We start from the raw sequence: 24,407 nt of genomic DNA on the forward strand, positions 1-24,407 counted from the left end.
TTGAAGAATGATAGAGATTTCCCTTCATTTCCTGTTCTACAGACACAACAGGAAATGAGTGAAATCCCCTCTTGGAGAAAGGGAACAAGTGTAGGCATTGGATATTGTCAAATATTGTGTAAAGTGTGTAAATAACTTGAAGTGTGTCACCAATAACTATACAAGCAGAATCCATCTCTTCATCTCTTTACCTACCATGTGAATCTTGCCTTAAACAAGTACATTTATTTTCTTGTTGGTTTTGTGTGCTTAAAATGCTGCTAAACTCCAAGCAAAAAATATAATATACAGTGGTACCTTGGACTACGAGCATAATTCGTTCCAGAAGAATGCTTGTAATCCAAAGCACTTGTATATCAAAGCGAATTTCCCCATAGAAGTCAATGGAAACTCAGACAGTTCGCTCCACAGTGACTTCTATTGTATGCAGTACCGCATGTGTCCAGAGGTGGGGGGGGGGGGCGCCGGAGAAACTCGAAAGCCGCTCGGATGCACTCAGAAACACTTGGGAAATGCATCCAAGTGCATCCGAGCGGTTTCGAATGTCGCCGGCACCTCTGGCCAAATGCGGTACTGCACACCGCAGAGGCTTGAATCCTGCTCGTTTTGCGAGACAACGCTCACAAACCGAGTCAGGACTTTTTAAAAATAATAGCTCGTATTGCAAAACACTCGTTAACCGAGGTAATCCGCTCATAATCCGAGGTATTACTGTATAGTTATTTCAACCTACCCAGCCTTAAAGTTGGTGGCTGCATTCATTTTCTTTTCTTTAGGCTTTCTTCCCTTTATTTTCACCCAGTGACCCAGCCAAGTAATGCCCCTCCTGTATTAGGCCACCCGTGGACAGCAGAATTGCCAGTCTGGGGAGAGGGTAGCGTTAGATGCAATAGCATATTTAGATGTACTTGACTAACAAATGAAGGCTAAACTCCAGCTGACACTTTTTAAGAAGCAACAATTTTTTTCTTTCTATGTTAAAGGTTTCACATAAATGAATAAAAAATGACAATTGTAAGCACCTGTGTCAGTGTTAAATGGTTTGTCACATACCTCTAGCTGCCACTTTTGCTGGAAAGCCTGGTCTGTTAAAGGACATTTTTAAATTTAAAAAATTGAAGCTGAAAATTTTAAAAAAGACTTACTACTCAGATTAACAGGTGAAATATAAAGGGAAAGAAGGCCTAAAAAAAGAAAACTAATGCAACCACCACATCTAAGAATCGGTAAGCTGCAATATTATACATTTTTATTTTTGTGTTTATTAGTGCCTCAAATAGCACTGTATATTTAATTTAGTAAGTAAGAATGCATAATTCTAATTCAAGACCACAACATTTGGCTATAAGAACATGCAACGTCTGTTGCCTGGCTACATAATAATCCCTAGAAAGGGAGTAAGCGGTGTTGCATCCACAGGTTACTTCCTTTAGCCCATTAGACCCACAATAATCAAGCACAGGATGTGGTGGTCGTCCACATTCCTCTTTTCCTTTGAGTGGCAAGAGGCCTTAAATAGGAGGAATACTTCTTGTAGATCATTCAGAAAAGGGGATGGTGATTGGGGGATTATTGTCTAGTACCTTGATTAATCTCCATTGGGTATATGGAAAGCATTCTGCTGTTGATTGTTGAGTGTCTGTAGACATTGTTTGTGTAAATGACTCCCAGAAATAATTTTTTAACCCTACCATGTTTAGAAGGACCTCCACCCACTCAATGCGGAATACACACAACAAATTACCAAGAAACAACAAAAAAGACCCAGTGGTGTTTTTTGATATGCTGTAGGGCTGGTTCATACTTATCTAACAATAAAGGTGTGTGATGTTTTCCTTTCTGTGTTTAATTCTGCTGTCTGCTGTCCCATAGCCACCCAACGCAGTCCTACCACATCTGGTGTGAATTTACCCTTAAAGGGGTTGTAAACCCTCAAGGCTTTTTACCTTAATGCATTCTATGCATTAAGGTGAAAAACCTTTTGTAGTGCAACAGCCCCCCAGAGCCCCCCTTTTACTTAGCTGAATCCAGTCGTTCCAGAGACGGGGACAAGCAAAGCAGCTCCAGTCGCTGTCTCGGGTCCTCATTGGCTGGATTGATAGCAGCAGGAGCATTGGTTCCCGCTGCTGTCAATCAAAGCCAGTGACACGGGAGACAGGGGTGGGGCCATGTCCTTCTGTCTGTGTCAATGGACACACCAGAAGGACTCGGGAGTGCACTCGCTTGATTGCCCCCAGGGAATGCGGGTCTCCATGGGGGCACTCGAGGTAAGTATGACATGTTTGTTATTAAAAAAAAAAAAAACCTTTACAACCCCTTTAATGTTATGGTACCAGGACAGGACAGTTGCCTATTCCAGCTGCACTTAAAGTGGTTCTAAAGCCTTGATGCATTCTCTGGTAAAAAAAACCTTCAGTGTGCCGCTTCCCACTCAGGTGACATGTCTGCTGACACCCGCTGCTATCCGATCCTCTCCGCCAAAACCAGAAGGATGGTGACCCTATTTTCCACCCATCTGGCGCATCAGATTAGATGAAAACGGTCAGGCGGTCTGATTTCACCCAATCTCCCCTTAGAGGAGAACGGGATTCTGACAGGTCCGTCTCTGCACTGTCATCCACCTGCTTAGCGGCAATCAGTGAATCGATCCCCCGCTGAGCAAAGCGGAGTCCGCTGAGCGGACTGCCCGTGTGAAAGAACCCTCAGAGAGATTTCTCCTCAGATCTTGTCCTGTGAACAACTTTTTACCAGACAGGAAGTGAAGAAATCTCTTCAAAAGAGCCTCAGGTGTCAATAAAAAACCTGACAGGAGTTCCAATCCTTACCCACTCTATCCAAAACAAGCAAAAATGTTTTGGCTATAGATACACTTTAAAGTCACTTGTCTGGACATCCTAATATACAGTATGCTTGCCTTTTTTTTTAAATTTTTTTTTGCTATATGTAATGAGCCCCTGCTCGCTCGATTCCACTCTCCCGACACTCCTCTACGGCTATAGAATCAGATTGCAGATCGCAACATCTGATGATTCGGTCATCCAATGCTCCAGGATTCGAACTACAGCTATGTGCCGATCGAATCCAGTTGTGATAGCTCAGAACAAACACCAGGCAGGCTGTATGTAAGTTCAAACAGGAATCTCTTTTATTGAAAGGAATACAGGCTCTTTTACACAGTAAAAGAGGAGGTGTATAACTCTTGCTCATATTACTCTGAACATACACCTGTGACCAGAAACCTAATTAACATGGGCTAATTAACTAATCCCTTTAGACAGCCTAGATGACTCAGTCATGACCTTTAGGCCAGACTGGCCATCTTGTAGCTCAGAAAACACAATCAACATTATCACAAATCAACACAATAGCACAGTTAATTAACACAAACAACAATGGGATCTAATGACTCTTAGATCCCATAGTAGACTTATTTACAATAAACACATTCTAGCAGACAACAGACAGACAGGTGGCTGGAATTGACATCAGCATCTCCTAACAGTATTTGTCCCAGCATTATGAATCAGTCTTATCTGCAGGGGGGCTGCTGGAGGAATCCCCCCTCCCTCTACAGGGACACACATCCCAAATGGCCACAGCAAAGAGTCCACAACAGAATGAGACAACATACAATATATACATATATATACACGATTGAGTCTGATTAGTACAGATCAGACTGGGTTTCTAATTCACCTTGCAGAGTATTGTTCCCTTAAAATCCAGGGCCCATAATCTGTTGGCAAGAGGCTCACATTCAGTCCCCTCCAATAGCCTCTGTCCCGGGTGAGTCTGTCACACTATATAAAGGTCCTTTCCGGTCAGTTCTACCTGTATTTTTTTTTTCTGGAAGGACCTGATCGGAAGCTCCATGTAAGTCTATGGGGAGACAGATGTCTGAGTACATCCTGGTCCACAAAAAAAAAAAAATGGAAAAGGACCACGGCTTTTTCCATTTTTCTGGTCCTCAATGTAACAGATTGGAGGTAGCCTGATGTAAACAGAAGCAAGTCTATTTTCATCCAGTCACAGGTCTGCAAATATCCAGTTGTAAAATGCAGAAATAAATTAAACAGGCACAAGTGGTACGAAAATGACAACTCTCCTGTTCTGCTTTGTTTTAGCAGGGGATCTGTTCATGGATTCTCTGTAGAACAGACTAGAGGATGGACCATGTGAATGGAGACCATAAGGGAGTGATGGTGAACCGTGGCACCCCAGATGTTTTGGAACTACATTTTCCATGATGCTCAACTACACTGCAGAATGCATCATCAGAGTATCATGGGAAATTTAGTTCCGAAACATATGGGGTGCCAAGGTTTACCATCACTGCCCTAAGATGTGTTGCACTCCTCTATTTCTGCCAAGAACTGCCAGACAATCACGGCTATCTCTGGTATATTTATATAACCTTCAACCGGAGAAGATTAATGCAAGCTCAGGGGATCCTGGGCTTTAGCCACCACAACAGTGGAGACCTCCACCAATAGTGAAAATATGTGTATATTGAATGGATGCACTGATGGTTTTGACAGTAGTGTGGTACTATGTAAGTAATTCTAGGGTAATTCATGAGCTGTAACATGGTACAGCTGATAAAATATCTTCCTACAATGTGTTGAGGTGACAGGAATAACAGAAAGAACTACTGTGATTGGCTGGCTAGTCCTTAAAGAGAAATCTTTGCATAAAGAATATTTTCATACGTTGAGCTTCAAAACTTGTCGTTTATCGGTGAACATAAAAGTTAAATCCAAGGTCTTAAGTAGCACCAGCACCTGTTTGGATTCAATTTCTTTTAGAACAAATAAAGTCCTGTCATTGCTTCTAAATTGTCATAAAATAATGATTTGCCTCAATTTGCACTTGATTTGTATTTCTCAGTCCGTGGGTTGCATTCACAACAGATTAGAAGCCTAATCCTATATATAAATTAATATATGTAAGATTTTACTGTGCCATTACTCCCATTCGTCAGTAATAAGAATCTACTCGGGGTTAGTGATCACAGATGGCTTCCATTACTGTAGCTTGTATGTTATTACAAATTATAGTAAACTTGCTTACGTTAAATTTAGAAATTGGTACCAGATACTTTTAATCAACAGGAGACGTTTAGGGCGTTTTAGAAAGATGACTTTCTTGTAAGACTTGAAGACAGAGACCTAAGTGTCTTTCTGTTCAGACGCCTCTAACATTTTCCCCAAAAGCAGGATAAAGGGCCGCATCTGCCAGGGTGTGTTAAGGTGAAACGGACGTGAGTCTCGACCTCACAACACAAATACAGAAAGAATTTGGCAGGGTGAGCAGTCTGCACATTAAAGCTGCCCAAAGACCTTCGAAGCTGAACTTGTGCCAACCTCACTATTCTCTCCGAACAAAGCTGGCACCATGGTGATACCAGGGCCTATTACACGTATGCATTTCCAACCCCACCTCAGCACAGGACGCCTGGCACCCCTAACCCTTCTATCCAACCCCCTCTTTTGAGTTCAGAGATTTGCAGCTGCCATGTGCACCAAGCGAACTGAATAGCACAATACTCTAATATTACCCTTTTGTTCTGTATACCCAGCCTTTAGAAACAAAATACAGCATTCATTTAACCGGGATAAGTGGATATATTGTGCAAAAAAAGTGCCTACACTGCACAGATTGATCTTAAGCTTTTATACTTGTTTATATCCAAAAACCTAAAACTAGTTTATGTTTGATGTTCATGAAGTTGGTTGAAAAAACACTACATTAAAATATTTATTCTGCATTTAGTTAGTAATATCCACCCAAAGTATGTGTTTTTGAATTATTGGTAGGCTCTTGTCTTCTTCAAAAGTAAAGTAAGTAAAAAGTCACAATGATCTTCTATAGACTGTTGTAATTTCTTCACAACAGAGGCTTTTTGGATGAGTTTTTTTAATGCATTGATAGACAGAAAAAGGCAATATTTTCCAATGAAACTAGTTCACACATTTTTATTGAGGTGCATTGTGCAAAAAAAAAAGTACTAGAGGAGGCATTTTTATGCAACACAACATGCATAAACGCAGCATGGAGTTTTATTTACTAAGCGCAAATAATAAAGGCAAATCCATTGTGCACTACAAGTGCACTGCAAGGAAAATACAAAACAACATTTTTACTTGTACATGATTGGATGATAGAAATCAGCAGAGATCCCCTCATTTCAGATCTTCCCCTCAGATCTACAGCGACTGCACTTTCAAGTGCACTTCCAAGTAGTGCACAGTGGATTTGCCTTTAGTAAATCAACCCCAATGTGACAATGTGGAAATAATGAAAGTGTATTTAACCACTTGCCGACCAGCTGCCGTCATACTGCGGCAGGTCGGCACGACCCCGCGAACCGTCGTAGCTATACGTCAGTCCCTTTAAGCGGGATAGCAGGCGCTTGTTGCACAGCGAGGGTGCTGATGCTCGTGACCGGTGGTCACGATGACCTCCGGCCACAAGCGATCGTGGGCACAAGAGGCAGAACAGGGACGTGTGTTTGTAAACACACATCCCAGTTCTGTGAGGGGAGGAGAGCGAGATCGTGAGTTCCTATGAGCTGGGAACCACGATCTCTCATCTCCTATAGTCAGTCCCATCCTCCACAGTTAGAACACACACATAGGGAACACAGTTAACCCCTTGATCGCCCCCTAGTGTTAACCCCTTCCATGCCAGTGACATTTATACAGTAATCAGTGCATTTTTATAGCACTGATCGCTGTATAATTGTCAATCGACCCCAAAAGTGTCCGATGTGTCCGCCATAATGTCGCAGTCTCAATAAAAATCGCAGATCGCTGCCATTACTAGTAAAAGCAAAGTAATAATAAAAATGCCATAAATCTATCCCCTATTTTGTAGACGCTATAACTTTTACACAAAACAATCTATATACGCTTTTTGTGATTTTTATTACCAAAAATATGTAGAAGAATACATATCGGCCTAAACTGAGGAAAAAATTGGGGCTATTTATTACAGCAAAAAGTACAAAATGTGTTTTTTTTTCAAAATTGTCGCTCTTTTTTATGTTTATAGCGCAAAAAATAAAAACTGCAGAGATGATCAATAACCACCAAAAGAAAGCTCTATTTGTGGGAAAAAAGGACATCAATTTTGTTTGGGTACAACGTCGCACGACCACACTATTGTCAGTTAAAGCGACGCAGTGCCGCATCGCAAAAAATGGCCTGGTCATTGAGCAGCCAATTCTTCAGGGGCTGAAGTGGTTAAAAACTGTGCAAAAACATGCCAGGAACATGTTGGGGTTGTGGTAAGAGTGAGCTCTAAATTTAGGAAGACAATATAAAGATATCTGGTATAATTTTGACAGCTGACTATTATTGCTGATTGATAATGGGGTACACATAAACAAAAGATATTTTGGAAAAATTTTAATAGAGTTTAATAGAAGTTTAATAGAAAGTAAACGTAGTTGTGATGTTTTTTGTCCCTTTACCACTGTAAGTGCAGTGATACATAGCTGATGTATTTCATTTCCTATATAATAACCATTGTTTATATGTAAAGATGCTCTACTTATTTGTGTCTACCTATTAAAGTGTTGTAGCCACTCTGTCCCTTAACCCTTCCATTGCCAAAACCATTTTTGCTTTTTTTTTTTTTGTTTTGTTTTTGTTTACATATTTTAAATAATAATGCTCCCTTTCAACCATGCACCCGTGAAAGAAACAGCAACGAACTTCGGTACCCTATATTTTCCGGCAATGTTTTATAAGCTCCTACAGGTCATCAGGTTAGAGTTATCCATAAATAATAGGCCTAGAATGATTGCTCTCACTCTGGCGTGTGCGACGATATGTAACATGTCTAGCACAATCAACGTTTTTGCATGTAGGCACCCCCCTGACACATGCATTTACGTTCATGCATGCGGGTGAGGGGGCTCAGAAATATTTGGGAGGATTTTAAGTGCTTGGGTGTAACTTATATTTTTTACACATTTTTTTTTACTAAACTTTTTTTCATCACAAAAGCCCCCAAAAAAGTCCCCTATGTGACATTTGTTTGGTGACAGGTTCTCTTTAATGAGGCACCAGGGGGTCTTAAATACCTCAGATGTCTCACCTTTCTTTCAGTGACCCTGATATAATGCAAATTGCGTTCCTTCAGCTTTCTCCCCAGCCATATTAGCTGGTGAAAATGACATAGGGACCTGGAGGTAACGCTTTACACGCCGCTTCCAGGTCAAGAAGAGGATGGGGAGGCCAGTGAACAGATGTGTCCCTCTCCTTTACCCGTCAGCATCCACCATGCTCTTCCTAGGTCTGCCGATGGGCGAGCACAACCCAGGAAGCAAGGAGGGGCTTGTGCTGGGGGGGGTTGTGGCTGTTACTAGGGTGTGTGGAAGTAATGCAGCAGCTGCCCAGCCTCCTGTTCGCTTCCATCTGACAGCTGGTAATCAGCTTGTCAGATATACAACCCCTGCCTGACAGCTGTATGATGCAGCAAAAGGGTTAACGCAAATATCCAGCAGAATCTTTTATTTAGATATTCGGCATAACAGAGATTTACCCTCACTTCCTGTCCTGCTGACAACGCTTTACCAGAAAGGAAGTCAAGGAAAAGCAACACAGACAGAAATAAAAAGGGTTTTCTTTTGTAGAGTAGGGGAAGGCCAGAACTAATTTCAGATATTTCTTTTTTCATATAGTCTTACCAATAAGAGTGCCAAACAAATGTCAAAGGGTCCAATATCTATTAATAATAAAATCAGTTCACGAAAGGAAATAATAAAATAGTCAACGTGCTTCAGGGGGTCACACATATCCCCATTTCTTCAGGGCTAAAACAGACATGAAATACATATATAATGAATATGCGGGGTAGCACATGCAAACGTATAGATATCTGAATAACATCCATTTCACATGGATTATACCTCAATTCCAAATGAATAATCAAGATTAAAGAGGAACATCACTGTTATCTTGAAAAATTACAACAAAGGGCTTTTTGTTCTTTTCATACATTATTTTTTGTTCTTCCCCCATTATTCACATGGTGGCCATTTTTACTAAGGGCATATATCCATCTCCCTTCACTTTCTTGAACAATGCCTGGAACTCTGGGTCTGACTGTAGGAACATGTGACAGTGTACATCATCTGAGGGGGAAGGCACAGGTAGCCTTCCCAGGATGCTTATGTGAGGGCCTGATTACATCATCAGTGCCTCACTCAACCAGGAAGTGGACAAAAAGTAATTGTAAGTAAAAACTTTGTTTAACTATTGAATGTGAGATGGTTTCATATTAGCATATAAGGCTACCTGATGATGTTATTTTTAGTGAAAGTGGGGAAATGTCCGCCTTAAGCCTAAAAAGAGTGAAGCAAAATAAAACTACCATTAGCAGTAAATAATAAAAGGTAAATAAGACATTGAGCACAATAACTAACTACAGGAATTTAAAGTGTATTGTTTATGAACTAGTAATGCAAACAATTAATGCTGTACGTAAAAATTTAAGTTTCTATTTTTTTTGTTTTGTTTTTTGCTGTTGCAGTTTTTTGTTTCCTTTGCCATTTTAAACCTGTGGGACCTACTTGTCCATAGAAATGTTTAAATTGACTTAATGCATTTCTCCGTCAACAGAGTTTACATTCTATCTGGCAGTATCTGTGCGCCTATACATTTTCTGTTTTTCTTTTTGTATGTATTGCTTTATTCTCTTTTTTCTTAATATGGTATTCTTTTTTTCTTTTCCTGTTTATTTTTATCTTTGCCTTTTTTTTCTAGTTTTTCCATACTTTCCCTATTTTTTCATTTTCCCTTCTTTAATCAATGATTTACTTCATTTATATCCTGTTCTTTTATTCTGTGTTTATTCTGTAGTTATAGCACAGTTTCACATAAGGAAAGATATATCATGTTAAGCCCCTTGCACACTAGGTTTTTATCCTGTGTGGGTCCAATTCCAGCCCCCGCTGCTTACAGCCTATCAAAGTCTATGGCAGGCTGAAATACGATGCATCCGGACAGGGCTGAATGCTATACCCAGTGCAGGGCAAACATACCTAACTGCACCCCCCCCCCCCAAGATGTATGAGCATTATGTGTCAGCGAAAACCCCTCCCCCGAAAAAAAATTGAGCGCTAATCTGCATGCTTACCACCTAACCATAAATCTCTACTCCCAGTACAAATCTGCCCCCTGCTGCACACCTCTGCATCCCCCCTTCAAGCTCAAATCCTCTCTCTCTCCAAAGCCCCCCAGCACAAACCCCCCCCCCCAAAAAAAATCACCCCTCTTAGCATAAATCCTCTACCCTTCACATTTCCCCTCCAAGCAGAAATCCCCCCCCCCACTCCGAATCCCCCCTACCTGCACACATTTTCCCACAATCCCCCCTACTAGCACAAATACCCCCCAAATGTTCCCTTCCAGCATATATACCTCCCAATTATCTCTAATAGCACAAATTACCCCCCCAAATAAATTTCCCCTCCTAGCACAAATTCCCTCCCCCTCTGCCATATCACCTCTTCTAGCACAAATCCCCTCTCCTAGCGCAAATTCTTTTCTCCTATTCCCCCTCCCAACTCAAATCCCCCTATATCATCATTCCTAGCATACACCCCTAATTTCCCCTCCTAGAACAATTATTTTCCCCTGCCACCATCCTAATCTCCCTTCAAACACAACCCCCCCCCCATCTCCTTGAGGTGCCCCCTCACCTCACATGATACCACAGTGCCCAGGGCAGGTGCCGCTTCTGCCCTCCACTTGTCCTGGGCAAGGCTGTACCTAGTGGTACTTGCATTTGGGGCCCTATGCGTTCAGGGACATATGCCTGGAATGCAGAATACCTGTGTTTCAGGCATACATCCCTGAACGCATAAAGCACGAAACGCAAGTACTGCTCGGTACAGCATTCAGAGCTGTCCAGCCGCATCGTGTTTTAGCCTGCCATAGACTTTGACAGGCTACAGGCAGTGGCGCTGGACACATGCCTCCGCATACACTAAAATGCCAAAATTGGATACACAGGGGCAAACTACTACAAACTTCTGTAAAAATATGACTGTCCCAACTCACCCACTGTAGCCCAAGAGTAAATAAAAGCAAGAATCTCTGTAGTGATAGGGCTGGCTCATTGTTTATCACCTCAAGCACTTGTAGCTGCTGTTGCAGTAAAGTGCATGCATCCAAGCTAGGGAGGAGAACTGGACAGAAAAGCCAATATTTTCTATTAGCCATTATAAACCCTTTTCATTTAGTTCCTGTGCTAAATTGTAATGAGTGATACGAGCCTCAGAAGTGATATAGGCCGTGCCTGTCCCAGGCAGACTGAGCAATGAGAACCTGCTTTTCATCACTACAGAGGTGCCTGGTTAAATTTCGATATTGGCTGCCAAAGTGGGGGCGCAGGCAATTCTTATATTTATATGAAAATACACTTAACCTGTAAGATAATTCTTTTGGATGGTATAAGTATAGCCTCCGTTTCAAATTATACATCCCAAAGAATGACTTTCTGCCCCCTCTGGACTTGTGGTGACAGCTAACAATGTGCTGGAGCTCTGACAAAATGCTGATGGATAAACTATCAGAATTAGGGAATTTTTAAATATAAGGAGTTTTCATATTTATGACTGTTTCTAAGTGTCGAAAACATTTATGAGAATTTGATAACAAACTTTAAAGCATTATAGCTGTACTCAAAGATTGTTAGCAAGTTGTCTGTATCCTACTGTCAAGCCGGCCTTCCTGAAAAAAAAATGTGCTCAACAGGTTACACAATGCTGTAGCAAGGCCTGCAATCCTTAAAGTGTGCCTAATTCGAGTAAGGATTTCTTCTAATGTGATTACAAGCACATCTTGTCAGCAGCAAGCACAGGTCTTGTCTCCTACAAGCAAAGAAGATTGTGGAGATCCTCAGGGGCGTAGAAGCCATTTGCCCAGGAAGCATATGACCTACAGTTGTGCTCATAAGTTTACATACCCTGTCAGGATTTATGATTTCTTGGCCATGATTTTTCAGGTAATAGAATGAAAACACAAAAACATTTCTTTCACTCATGGTCAGTGTTTAGCTGAAGCCATTTATTATCAATCAACTGTGTTTACTTTTTGGATATCATAATGGCAACAGAAACTACCCAAATGACCCTGATCAAAAGTTTACATACCCTGGTGATTTTGGTCTGATAACATGCACACAAGTTGACACAAAGGGGTTTGAATAGCTATTAAAGGTAACCTTCCTCACCTGTGATTTGTTTGATTTTAATTAGTGTGTGTGTATAAAAGGTCAATGAGTTTCTGGACTCCTGATAGACCCTTGCATCTTTAATCCAGTGCTGCATTGAAGTTTCTGGATCCTGAGTCATGGGGAAAGCAAAAGAATTGTCAAAGGATCTGCAGGGAAAAGGTAGTTGAACTGTATAAAACAGGAAAGGGATATAAAAAAATATCCAAGGAATTGACAATGCCAATCAGCAGTGTTCAAACTCTAATCAAGAAGTGGAAAATGAAGGGTTCTGTTGAAAAAAAAAAACCATGGTCAGGTAGACCAACTAAAGTTTCAGCCACAACTGCCAGGAAAATTGTTCAGGATTCAAAGAAAAACCCACAAATAACTTCAGGTGAAATGCAGGACTCTCTGAAAACATGTGGTGTGGCTGTTTCAAGATGCACAATAAGGAGGCACTTGAAAAAAGATGGGCTGCATGGTCGAGTCGCCAGAAGAAAGCTATTACTATGCAAATGCCACAAAGTATCCCACTTACAATATGCCAAACAGCACAGAGACAACTCTTAAACCTTCTGGCACAAAGTCATTTGGAGTGATGAGACTAAAATTGAGCTTTTTGGCCACAATCATAAACGCTACATTTGGAGAGGAGTCAACAAGGCCTATGATGAAAGGTACACCATTCCTACTATCAAACACGGAGGTGGATTGCTGATGTTTTGGCGATGTGTGAGCTACAAAGGCACAGGAAATTTGGTAAAAATTGATCGCAAGATAAATATAGTATGTTATCAAAAATACTGGAGGAACATTTGCATTCATCAGCCAGGAAGCTGCGCATGGGACGTACTTGAACATTCTAACATGACAATGATCCAAAATAAAAGGCCAAGTGGACCTGTCATTGGCTACAGCAGAATAAAATGAAGGTTCTGGAGTGGCCATCTCAGTCTCCTGACCTCAATATCATTGAACCACTCTGGGGAGATCTCAAACGTGCAGTTCATGCAAGACAGCCCAAGAATTTACAGGAACTGGAAGCTTTTTGCCAAGAGGAATGGGCAGCTTTCCCATCTGAGAAGATAAAGAGCCTCATCCACAAATACCACAAAAGACTTCAAGCTGTCATTGATGTCAAAGGGGGCAAGACACGTTATTAAGAACTGGGGTATGTAAACTTTTGATCAGGGTCATTTGGGTAGTTTCTGTTGCCATTATGATTTGAAAAGAGTAAACAGTAAAAAGTTGATTGATAATAAATGGCTTCAGCCAAACACTAACAATGATCGAAAGAAAAGGTTTTGTGTTATCATTCATATTCTCTGAAAAATGGCCAAGAAATCATAAATTCTGCCAGGGTATGTAAACTTATGAGCACAACTGTATGTTGAGTGCATGTTGCAGATACCTACTTTCTGTTTCTTTAAATGTCTGTCACCAAGACACTACATGAAGGGAAATCTCTTTAACAGCGTATGGAGTGAAAACCCAAGAAAACTGTTGTTGTTATGATATTTAAATGCATTCTCTTTTAGGAAGACTGTTTTATTCATCTTCTGTTGCTGATAACTCAAACTTTGCTTCTTTGTTCTGTAGATTCTACAACAAAATGTGGGTGGAAGCCCAACAAAACCTCAGCCTGCTGCTCCATCAGGAGATGCCAGATGTTCCTCCAAAACCTGAGAAAGATCGCATGGCAGTTGCTCAACAACTTGGGACCATGTATGTCAGATACCTACAGATCTTTCGAAATCTTGAGTTGACCTTTGATCAGATGACACATCCACAGAAGAGACGGCTGGTGAGACTGGTCCTGGATGGTGTCATGGGACGCATTCTGGAGCTAAAAGAAGAACTGGTGGAATTGGAGATCTCTGAATTTCAGTATTTTGATGATATTCTGCAAGACCTGAAAATGGGACCCGTAAGTCATTGGTGGAAATGCTTCTGTGTCTGGGGGGCAAACGTAGGTCAGACTGGGCTAGCTGCATGTCTTTACAACTTTGGAACTCTACCAAGCTATTTTATTGCTATACATCTGGTTATGTTACTGCTGCTGTTCACTAATCCAGATATCTCAAAGCATAAATATAAGTATATTTCCATTGCACAGAATGACTAATGTTTTTCTAAACTGTAGATTCCACTGCAGATATTAATATTTCAGACAAGCTAGCAGTTTATTTATATACATCTGACCAAATAGCACCGAAGTTCTGTTATGTGGTGAGGAAGAGATGTTTATGCTAAATGCCTTGTTAATTTTACCAGTCCTGGCTCAGAATAATTACAGTATTTTAACACAGTTTTTTTCTGGTTAGGTCAGAGAAAAGCCATCCATCTTTCTAAACTAACTATGATTAAAAATGACATTTCCCAACATTTGCTCCAATGAAACATAACTTCATAAAAAAAGAACTTTAGTGTTGTTATATATTCACTATGAATCATTACATTTATTTTTAAATACTGCTAGTACCATTTCCTAAACTTTGGCATTAGAATAACTTCCCCCAATAGAGATTGGGTGTGCCTACACTGTGAGTCAGCCTGACTGTATTCCACTTCACAATGCTTTCATCCTAATGTTTTTCAGTGTAATTTATGCAACCTTTTGTGCACCTTTCCCTATTTTGCTCATTATAAATTTAGCACTGCAGCTGCTATTTTAACTTTGTTGGATTTGGTGCAGATACACTGGGGGTCTTCAGCTGCCTTGAGCGAAGTTGGACTTATATTGTGTGTACTTTTAAAGAGAAGGGGGCCACCCTTCTCCCCAGCTTCTTTTGGGTGTTGATCTTTGCCCGTCTTGTTTGGCTGGTGCGGGGTGACAAAACTCCTGTGCATGCTCAGGAGTTCGATCATCCTGGTTTACAGATCCTGTGCTGGGAATGTAAACTGAGCTGTACATATGCAATTCAGTAGATATTGCATATCTCTTCTGCAATAAAGAACCAGCCTGCTTGCATTTTACTAAATGTAGACTTTAATTTCACTTTAAAGTAGAACTAAACACTCCTATCTCTTGTAGCCAAGGAAGCAGCCATCTTAGTCTCTGTTTGATCTGTAGTTGCCATGATGCTGCACATGTGATCAGTTATGACACCAGCCATTTGATGGCTTGACCGTTGTATTGAGAGTACAACCAGCTGTAACAGTTATCATTCACAGCATGCTTTGTATGTAAGGCTAAGTTCATATCTGTGCTGGTGATTCCCGCTTTGGGTCCGCACCTATTCCCGCAGCCACAACCACCCACACAGAAAAACATGCTGGATGTGTGCAGGTGCCATTATTCCTAATGGCATGCTGCACTCACTGGAAATTGCATCTGCATAAGAAAATGTGCTGCACTTGAGGTTCCCATGCGGGCTGCGATTCCAGAAATGGTGCAGGGACCTTTTCCCAGCGTTTCAGGAGGCATGTCAGTCCATTCGAATAAATGGGCTGCTGTGTCCATGCAAAACGTGACTCGCAGAGCCGCATAGGTGTAACTATTACCTAGGCTAGCGGTTTTGGGAAGCAGTTAAATTGATGGGTTTAATTCCACTACAAAGTGGATCTAAACCCATTGATTTAATGGTTTAAAAAATAAGTTATATTTCCAGGATGCCCGGAATGCTAACTGTCTCATTTCCTTGTGCCCTCAACCAAACTGTCAAACTATCAAATGGCTGGTGTCATAGCTGATCACAAGTGCAGCACCATGGCAGTTGCAGATCAAACAGAGGCTAAATTGGCAGCTTCCATGACTGAAAAAGATAGGAGGGATGAGTTCTACTTTACGTTTTTTGTGTTGACTAGTGGGGGGGGTTTCCTAAGAAGTTTTTGTATTGCTCCATAAATGCGAGATTACAATTGTTTTTGGCTTGGTCAGGAGAGGATCTTATGTCATTGGTGGTGTCACCCACAGGCCATCCTTGAAGGGAGCATTGATAGGAAATGTTACTAAACTTTGCCCAGTAGGGGATGGCCACATACACCCTTAGGAAGAATTTTTATGTTGCGATTAGAATTAACACAAGATTCTACAGTGTACAGTATTAACCGCAGGTCTGGTTAAAAACTGTGTATTTTTCAAATTGTGCCTCTGGATTTGTGATTCAGACACAGTAGAGTGTGGGAATTAATAGGTACCAGAATACACACCAAGGAATAATAAAGCAGAATAAAGCTGAGAGTCTTCCAGACTGAGCTGGAAAAATAGTTTTAATCTGCTGCCAGCAACGTCTACAATTTGCCTCTTAATGATTTCAACAGCCCCAATACAGTGCGGTGTCCCTGTAGTATTTTAACATTACAGTAATGGACCAATAGAGCATCCTAACTTTATCATAGCATATTTACAGTAGCTGGTTTATAAGTGTGGGTATTAATGTGAGACTCTAATCGTTTTCCGTTATCGGAGATATATGTAAGCATGCATTTAAGGCGTATGGTAGTGTACAGGGACCTGCAATCAGCATTGTTTCTCAACTTTAGTTTTAGAGAAAGATTCCCTGTAGGCTCTCCTAATAACAGAACATAAAGAAAAAAATGGTAAACGAAGACTTGAAGGTGAGAAGGAGAGAGTCATTAGGCAGAGTGGGTCTGGGACTGGAGGATGATTATGTGTATTACATTTCACATGGGGTTGATTTACTAAAACTGGAGAGTGGCACAGCTCAGCATAGAAACCAATCAGCTTCCAGTTTTTTGTCAAAGCTTAAAGTGATTGTAAAGGCTTGGTTTAAAAAAAAAAATACCAAACATGTTATACTTACCTCCTCTGTGCAGCTGGTATTGCACAGAGCAGCTTGGATCCTCCTCTTCTTGGGTCCCTTTTTGCTGCTCCTAGCCCCTCCCTCCTTTGGGTGCCAGCAGCTTGTCACAGGGGGCACCCAAGCTGTGTCAGAGCTCCGTGTCTCCATTCAAACATGGAGCCCCGCCCTGGCCCCTCCCCTCTCTTCCCTGATTGGCTGACTTTGATTGACAGCCGCGGGAGCCAATGGCGCCGCTGCTCTGTCGCATCAGGAGGAGTGTTCTGGATGGCTAAGGGGATCGTGGACACACGGGAGAGAGATGGGGCTCAGGTAGATGATTAGGGGGTCTCTGGGGGGCTGCTACACACAGAAGGTTTTTTATCCTAATGCATAGAATGCATTAAGATAAAAAACCTTCTGCCTTTACAACTCCTTTAATTGAACATGCTGAAGTTAGAAGCTGATTGGTTACCATGCACAGCTGCACCAGATTTTGCACTCTCCAGTTTTAGTAAATCAACCCCAAAGTGTCTAAAAATAACACAGCTCTGCATGACTTGGAGCTTATACAGGGCTATGCACTCTCTCCTCATTCCCATGTGACAGCGTTGGATGCCTAGACAGACAGCAGAGAAGCATCAGTGCTGTCACTTGAGAGGAAATATATTCAGTCACCTATTCCTCTGCAGCCGGAAGTACCAGGTTGTCACTTTGGGGTTGATTTACTAAAGACAATTAGACTGTGCACTTTTGCAAGTGAAGTTGCTCCAGAGCTTAGTAAATGAGGGAGAGCTCTGCTAACTTTCACGTGCAAGCAAAAATGCAGTTTTTTTTTTATTTTCCTTGCATGTGATTGGGTATCATTTACTAAGCTCTGGAGCAACTGCACTTGCAAAAGTGCACAGTTTATTTGCCTTTAGTAAATCAACCCCTTTGCTTCTAAGGGCAAGGGAAGCAAAGGGAAGGTAAGTATAGCAAAGCATTACTTTAAAATGAATGAAATTCCTAAGACAAATGCCTAAGGCATGATTCATTTTCCTTTGCTCAAGCAGTGGGTTGAACAAAAAAACCCAGAATCCATTCTCCCACCCACACTCTGACGGTGGGAGGCTTCCCCGCTGTCAGAATACACTCATCATCACCTCCAGCTATAGCCAGTGGCTCTGATCAAGTGAAAACTTTCCAGCAGGCTGGTTATACAGAAGTGGATCAAGAGATCAACTTCTGTATAAACAGCTTGCTCTTGGATGGATCAAAATTTGTCTGGTCCCTGCTGAACTGGCTGAATTTTGATCTATCTATGGCGGACTTTAACTATTCTTAAAAATGTCCCCCCCCCCCCTTGCAGCCCCCCTACCCTGTGTAAAATATGTTGTGTGGATGTACTTATTTTTAATCCCCTCCAGTCATGTAATGCCACAGCTCCAGCTCTCTGTGTCAGTGAGAAGCTGCTGCAGGGGAGAGGAGGGAAGACCAACAACGGCTGGGTTATGGGAGCCTATGGGTGACATCATAGCTCCTGGAATTCCCAGTCATTCAGCACTTCCTGAGCTGGGGCGGCAGGATAACGTAGGTAGGAGGAGGGAGGGGGGGGACATTTATAAAAATAGTAGGACTTAGGCTTATCTTCCATTTAAAAGACATCCTGTCACCAACTTAAAAAGCACAGAAAAATCAAGCATTTTAAATGTTTACTTGCAAGTTTTTCTCTTTTTCACTTTCTGTGCTGACACAGCTCCTCCACCCCTCCCCTCAGCTCCCTACATGACCTTTCACTCATCTGATAATCTAGATTCTGCTGAGGCTGCTGCCATTGTATCCAAGATGGCAGCACCCAGCAACAGTCTCAGGGCATTTAGATGTCTACACAGGGGAGGATTTTACAGGTAAATAACATGCATAAAATATGTTAAATACATATATACTCTTTTGGGAAGACTTTGTAAAACAAATGGTCTGATGACAGGGTATCAATGAGATTGAATGTTAGGAGTGGAGTGTGAGGGTAAAGTTACAATAGGGTCAAATGTTAGAGTTAGGTTAGGGTTAAGTTTGAGTGCTATGGTAAAGTTAACCTGTACTATGGAAGCTGTCCAAAAAAGAAAGCAAAGGACAAGGAATAGTCACCATAATTACAGTGCCTTGCAAAAGTAATCACCCCCCCTTGGCTTTTTGCCTATTTTGTTACATTACAGCCTTTAGTTCAATGTTTTTTTAATCTGATTTTATGTGATGGATCAGAACACAATAGTCTAAGTTGGGGAAGTAAAATTAGAAAAATATATACATAAAACTATTTTTCAGAAACAAAAAACTGATAATTGGCATGTACGTATGTATTCACCCCCTTTGTTATGAAGTCCATAAAAAGCTCTGGTGCAACCAATTACCTTCAGAAGTCACATAATTAGTTAAATGATGTCCACCTGTGTGCAATATAAGTGTCACATGATCTGTCATTACATATACACACCTTTTTGAAAGGCTCCAGAGGCTGCAACACCTAAGCAAGAGGCACCACTAACCAAACACTGCCATGAAGACCAAGGAACTCTCCAAACAAGTAAGGGACAATGTTGTTGAGAAGTACAAGTAAGGGTTAGGTTATAAAAAAATATCCAAATCTTTGATGATCCCTAGGAGCACCATCATATCTATCATAACTATATGGAAAGAACATGGCACAACAGAAACCTGCCAAGAGATGGCCGCACACCAAAACTCACAGACCGGGCAAGGAAGGCATTAATCAGAGAGACAGCACAGAGACCTAAGGTAACCCTGGAGGAGCTGCAGAGTTCCACAGCAGAGACTGGAGTATCTGTACATAGGACAACAATAAGCCGTACGCTCCGTAGAGTTGGGCTTTATGGGAAAGTGGCCAGACGAAAGCCATTACTTTCAGCAAAAAACAAAATGGCATGTTTTGAGTTTGTGAAAAGGCATGTGGGAGACTCCCAAAACGTATGGAGGAAGGTGCTCTGGACTGGTCTGATGAGACTAAAATTGAATGTTTTCTGTTATTTTGTCCTATTTGTTCTTTGCTTCACAATAAAAAAAAATCTTCAAAGTTGTGGACATGTTCTGTAAATTAAATGATGCAAATCCTCAAACAATCCATGTTAATTCCAGGTTGTGAGGCAACAAAACACGAAAAATGCCAAGGATGAATACTTTTGCAAGGCACTGTATCTGTTGACTCACCGAAGCTGATCTTTTTCCCATTACTGACTTACATATATATGTAAGGTGAAGTTCTGTTGACTTTCATAATCCATGTACACTGCCTAGAAAAAGGTCATACCCCTTGAAATTTTCCACATTTCGTCATGTTACAACTAAAAGCGTAAATGTATTTTTATTGGGATTTTATGTGATAGACCAACACAAAGTGGCACATAATTGTGAAGAGGAAGGAAAATGATAAATGATTTTCAATTTTTTTTACAAATATCTGAAAGGTAGAGTCCACCTATGTGTAATTTAATCTCAGTATAAATACAGCTGTTCTGTGAAGCCCTCAGAGGTTTCTAAGAGAACCTTAGTGAACGAACAGCATCATAAAGGCCAAGGAACACACCAGACAGGTCAGGGATAAAGTTGTGGAGAAGCGTAAAGCAGGGTTAGGTTATAAAAAAATATGCCAAGCTTTGAACATCTCATGGAGCACTGTTCAATCCATCATCCCAAAATGGAAAGAGTATGGCACAACTGCAACCTACCAAGACTTGGCCGACCATCTAAACTAACAGGCTGGGCAAGGAGAGCATTAATTAGAGAAGAAGCCAAGAGGCCCATGGTAAATCTGGAGGAGCAGCAGAAATCCACAGCTCAGGTGGAAGAATCTGTTCACAGGACAACTATTAAATATGCACTCCACAAATCTGGCATTTATTGAAGAGTGGCAAGAAGAAAGCTATTATTGAAAGAAAGCCATAAGAAGTCCTGTTTGCATTTTGCGACAAGCTATGTGGGGGGACACAGCAAACATGTGGAGGAAGATGCTCTGGTCAGATGAGACTAAAATTTAACTTTTTGACCTAAAAGCGAATCGATATGTGTGGCTGAAAACTAATACTGCACATCACCCTGAACACACCATCCACATTGTGAAACATGGTTGTGGCAGCATCATGTTGTGGGGATGCTTTTCTTCAGCAGGGACAGGGAAGCTTGTCAGAGTTGATGGGAAGATGGATGCAGCCAAATACAGGGCAATCTTAGAATAAAACCTGTTTTCTGAGTCTGCAAAAGACTTGAGACTGAGGCTGAGTTTCACTTTCCAGCAGGACAACGACCCCGATAACTTGAGCTATTTTGCAAAGAAGAATGGGCAAAAATTTCACTCTCTAGATGTGGTAGAGACATACCCGAAAAGACTTATAGCTGTAATTGCAGTGAAAGGTGGTTCTAGAAAGTATTGACTAAGGGGGGCTGAATACAATTGTACGCCACACTTTTCAGATATTTATTTGTAAAAATTTTGAAAACCATTTATCATTTTCCTTCCACTTCACAATTATGTGCCACTTTGTGTTGGTCTATCACATAAAATCCTAATAAAATGCGTTTACGTTTTTGGTTGTAACATGACAAAATGTGAAAAATTTCAAGGGGTTTGAATACTTTTTCAAGGCACTATATGTAGAAGCAAATATGCTCTTTTTATTTTTTATATACACACATTGCAAGTGTACATGTCATTTGGAGTCAACAAATGTTCAGTCCTGCATTTTTTTTTTCCAGGTCTGTTGATTATATTCTGCTATCAGTGGAGTGGTTATGCCCAAATAATATTTCTAGATGTTCCTTATACTATAGCAAATATTTAATTTTTGAGTTACATATTAGGGGTTTGGTTAACTTTTAGGGTTGGAGTTATAGTAGTTATAAGTGTGAGAGGTAGCCTAACGATCAAGTATGAGGGATAGCCTAATGGTCAGGTTAAGGTAAGAAGCCATTGAGCGAAGGCAAATATCTTTATTTACCCTTGTTTTTGGTGCTGAATGCTTCAAATGGAGAGATTCATGTTAAAAATTTGAGACAAGTACCAAGGTGAATGGCCATTTATACTCTGTAAAGTTTTGCATAATACCTTGGTGCTCTATAAATGGCAGAAATGAATAAGATAGATTCATCTGTTTTTATGTATGGTGTAAGTGATTGCATCTCTGTAAAGACTTGAGTGGGTTGAGTGGCTACAAGTGGTACCCTGCTGTATGAATCCCTGCTGTATGAGTCTTTAGGAGACTAACTGAGGGGGCATTAATTCGGTATTCTGTGTTTAGCTTGGGTACTCAGCTATTGATTTTTCTCATAGGAAAGTTTGGAGATTCCAATCCCAAAATATTTCATCAAAGAAAAAATGAAGGTACTGAAGGATCGGGAGCGAATTTTATCACAAATCTTGGAACGTACTGGAGCTAAGGATACAGAAATGGTGAGCATCTGAGGAGTAAATAGTTAATGTTATCCCCCCCCCCCCCCAGTAACATCTCTGGTATTTTGTGATGAACTGTGCTTTCAGAGTAGTGATATAAAGTCCTGCTTAGAATCAAGCATGACTTTTGTTTCCAACAGTGGTTTTTTTTGCAGTTTTAAGGGGAGTCTTCCACTTTGATTTTATCCAGGACAAACAGAATCCCATAAGGTGCCAAATTACCTCTAAGTTAAGCCTATTGTCTCTCAGCCACCAGGCACAGCCTGTTTAAGCCATCTTTCATGGTAATAAATGGAATTAAGGAGGCATGAGAGAGATGTGTGGGATCCTCCTCTGTAGCTCGCAGGTACAATGTGTTACACAATCCCATGAGTGCACAGGGAAGAGATAGAAACATCTATTCCGTGCTGAGTCCTCAATTTTAATCCATTGGCGTAGGATTTAGAAAGAAAGTAGGATATTAGTAGAAAGTAGGATATTCAGAGAAGCCATGGATAGAGAAACTGATATGGTGCTGGTGCTGTGATCATGTATAAAATGACCGGTTAGATATAACACTGCAGTCCAGAATCCAGTGTGAATGCAATGGATATGTCCAGGGCCAGATTTATGTCTAGGGACTGATTTAGCATTAGGTGCAGTAGGCCTGTACTTATAAGTGGCAGAGTCAGAAAGAAGGCTATCCTTTTAAATTTGTTGAGTATACTTTATTCCCATCATCAGTTGAAACAGTGATCTCATGTAAGCTTACCTAAAGGGAATCTGCCCCTTTTGCCATTCAGGGCTCCCAGACCCGATTACTATATCCTGGTACGAAAGGAGAAGGTCACATGTTCCCTCATACCGAGAAACACTTGGTATCCCCAAGGGCTTTGCCAGACAAACTGGGCAGCAGGGGAGGGAGTAGGTGCCTATCAGTAAAGAGTTGGGGTTAGGATTTTAGGAAAACTTGTTATTTTTTCCTTAATAGGCAAAGAGACAGATTCTCTTATTAATTGATTACAATTATTTATATAGCACCTTCAATCTACATATCATTCTTTCACATCTCACAATTTGTGGCCAGTTAACCTACATGAATGTCTTTCAAGCGTGGAAATTTATGCAGATGTGTCCTAGCCAGGATTTAAACCGAAAGTGGTATTAAAGGTTTGGCTTAAAGTGGTGTTCCGGCCGAAATGATACTTTTTAAATAAAAATACCCCTATAATATACAAGCTTAATGTATTCTAGTAAAGTTAGTCTGTAAACTAAGGTCTGTTTTGTTAGTTTATAGCAGTAGTTTGTTATTTTATAAACTTACAGCAGGCCGTGGCCATCTTAAATCTGGCCATCTGAAGCCAGACTGTATTTCTTCCTGGATCTCATCCTTGCAGATCTCGCACATGCTCAGTGCAGCACAAGCAGCGTAATAGGTTTCAGGTCAGGTTTCCATAGCAACGGCAGTGTCAGAGGAAGTTGCTGCCCCTTCCCAGAAGGCATTGCAAACAGGAAATGATGCGATGGGCCACGGCCAGGGAGGAGGAAGTGAAAAATAAATACAGCAGATATACAGTAGGTGCTGAGAAAAAAAAAAAAATATCCAATTTGTTTACAGTGCACAGTTTAGTGCGGGATGCTGAAGAGTTGTAAAAGTGGGTGGAACTCCACTTTAAAAAAACAAAAAAAACCCCAAACATGTCATACTCACCTGCTCTGTGCAGTGGTTTTGCGCAGAGCAGCCCCGATCCTTTTCTTCTCCTGCCCTGCCGGCATTCCTGGCTCCTCCCCCTTGACCAGTGCCCCCAATAAAAAACTGCTTGCTATGGGGGCACTGGTGCATGCTCGCTCCCGAGCCCTGCTCTCTGCATCCATAAGACACAGAGCTGTGGCTCGGCCCTGCCCCGCCCCCACGCTCTCCTCATGGACTCACTGGCTGTGATTGACAGTCACTGATGTCTCAGCCAATGAGGAGAGGGAGTCCTGGGACAGCCAAGGCTCTCGTGCACATCGCT

General features: G+C 41.2%; 1 protein-coding gene across 1 annotated transcript in view; it reads left to right on the forward strand.

Moving 5' to 3' along the window:
- The window catches only part of DRC11 (dynein regulatory complex subunit 11), a 302,548-nt gene that overhangs the window by 26,517 nt on the left and 251,624 nt on the right, over positions 1-24,407 (forward strand). The window contains exons 3-4 of the mRNA XM_073633646.1: positions 13,828-14,155; positions 22,294-22,413. Coding sequence (XP_073489747.1) covers positions 13,828-14,155; positions 22,294-22,413 — 448 coding nt within the window. The remainder of the gene's footprint in view (positions 1-13,827; positions 14,156-22,293; positions 22,414-24,407) is intronic.

Source organism: Aquarana catesbeiana, linkage group LG06, assembly GCF_042186555.1.
Source record: "Aquarana catesbeiana isolate 2022-GZ linkage group LG06, ASM4218655v1, whole genome shotgun sequence".
In the NCBI taxonomy this organism is placed as follows: Eukaryota; Metazoa; Chordata; class Amphibia; order Anura; family Ranidae; genus Aquarana; species Aquarana catesbeiana.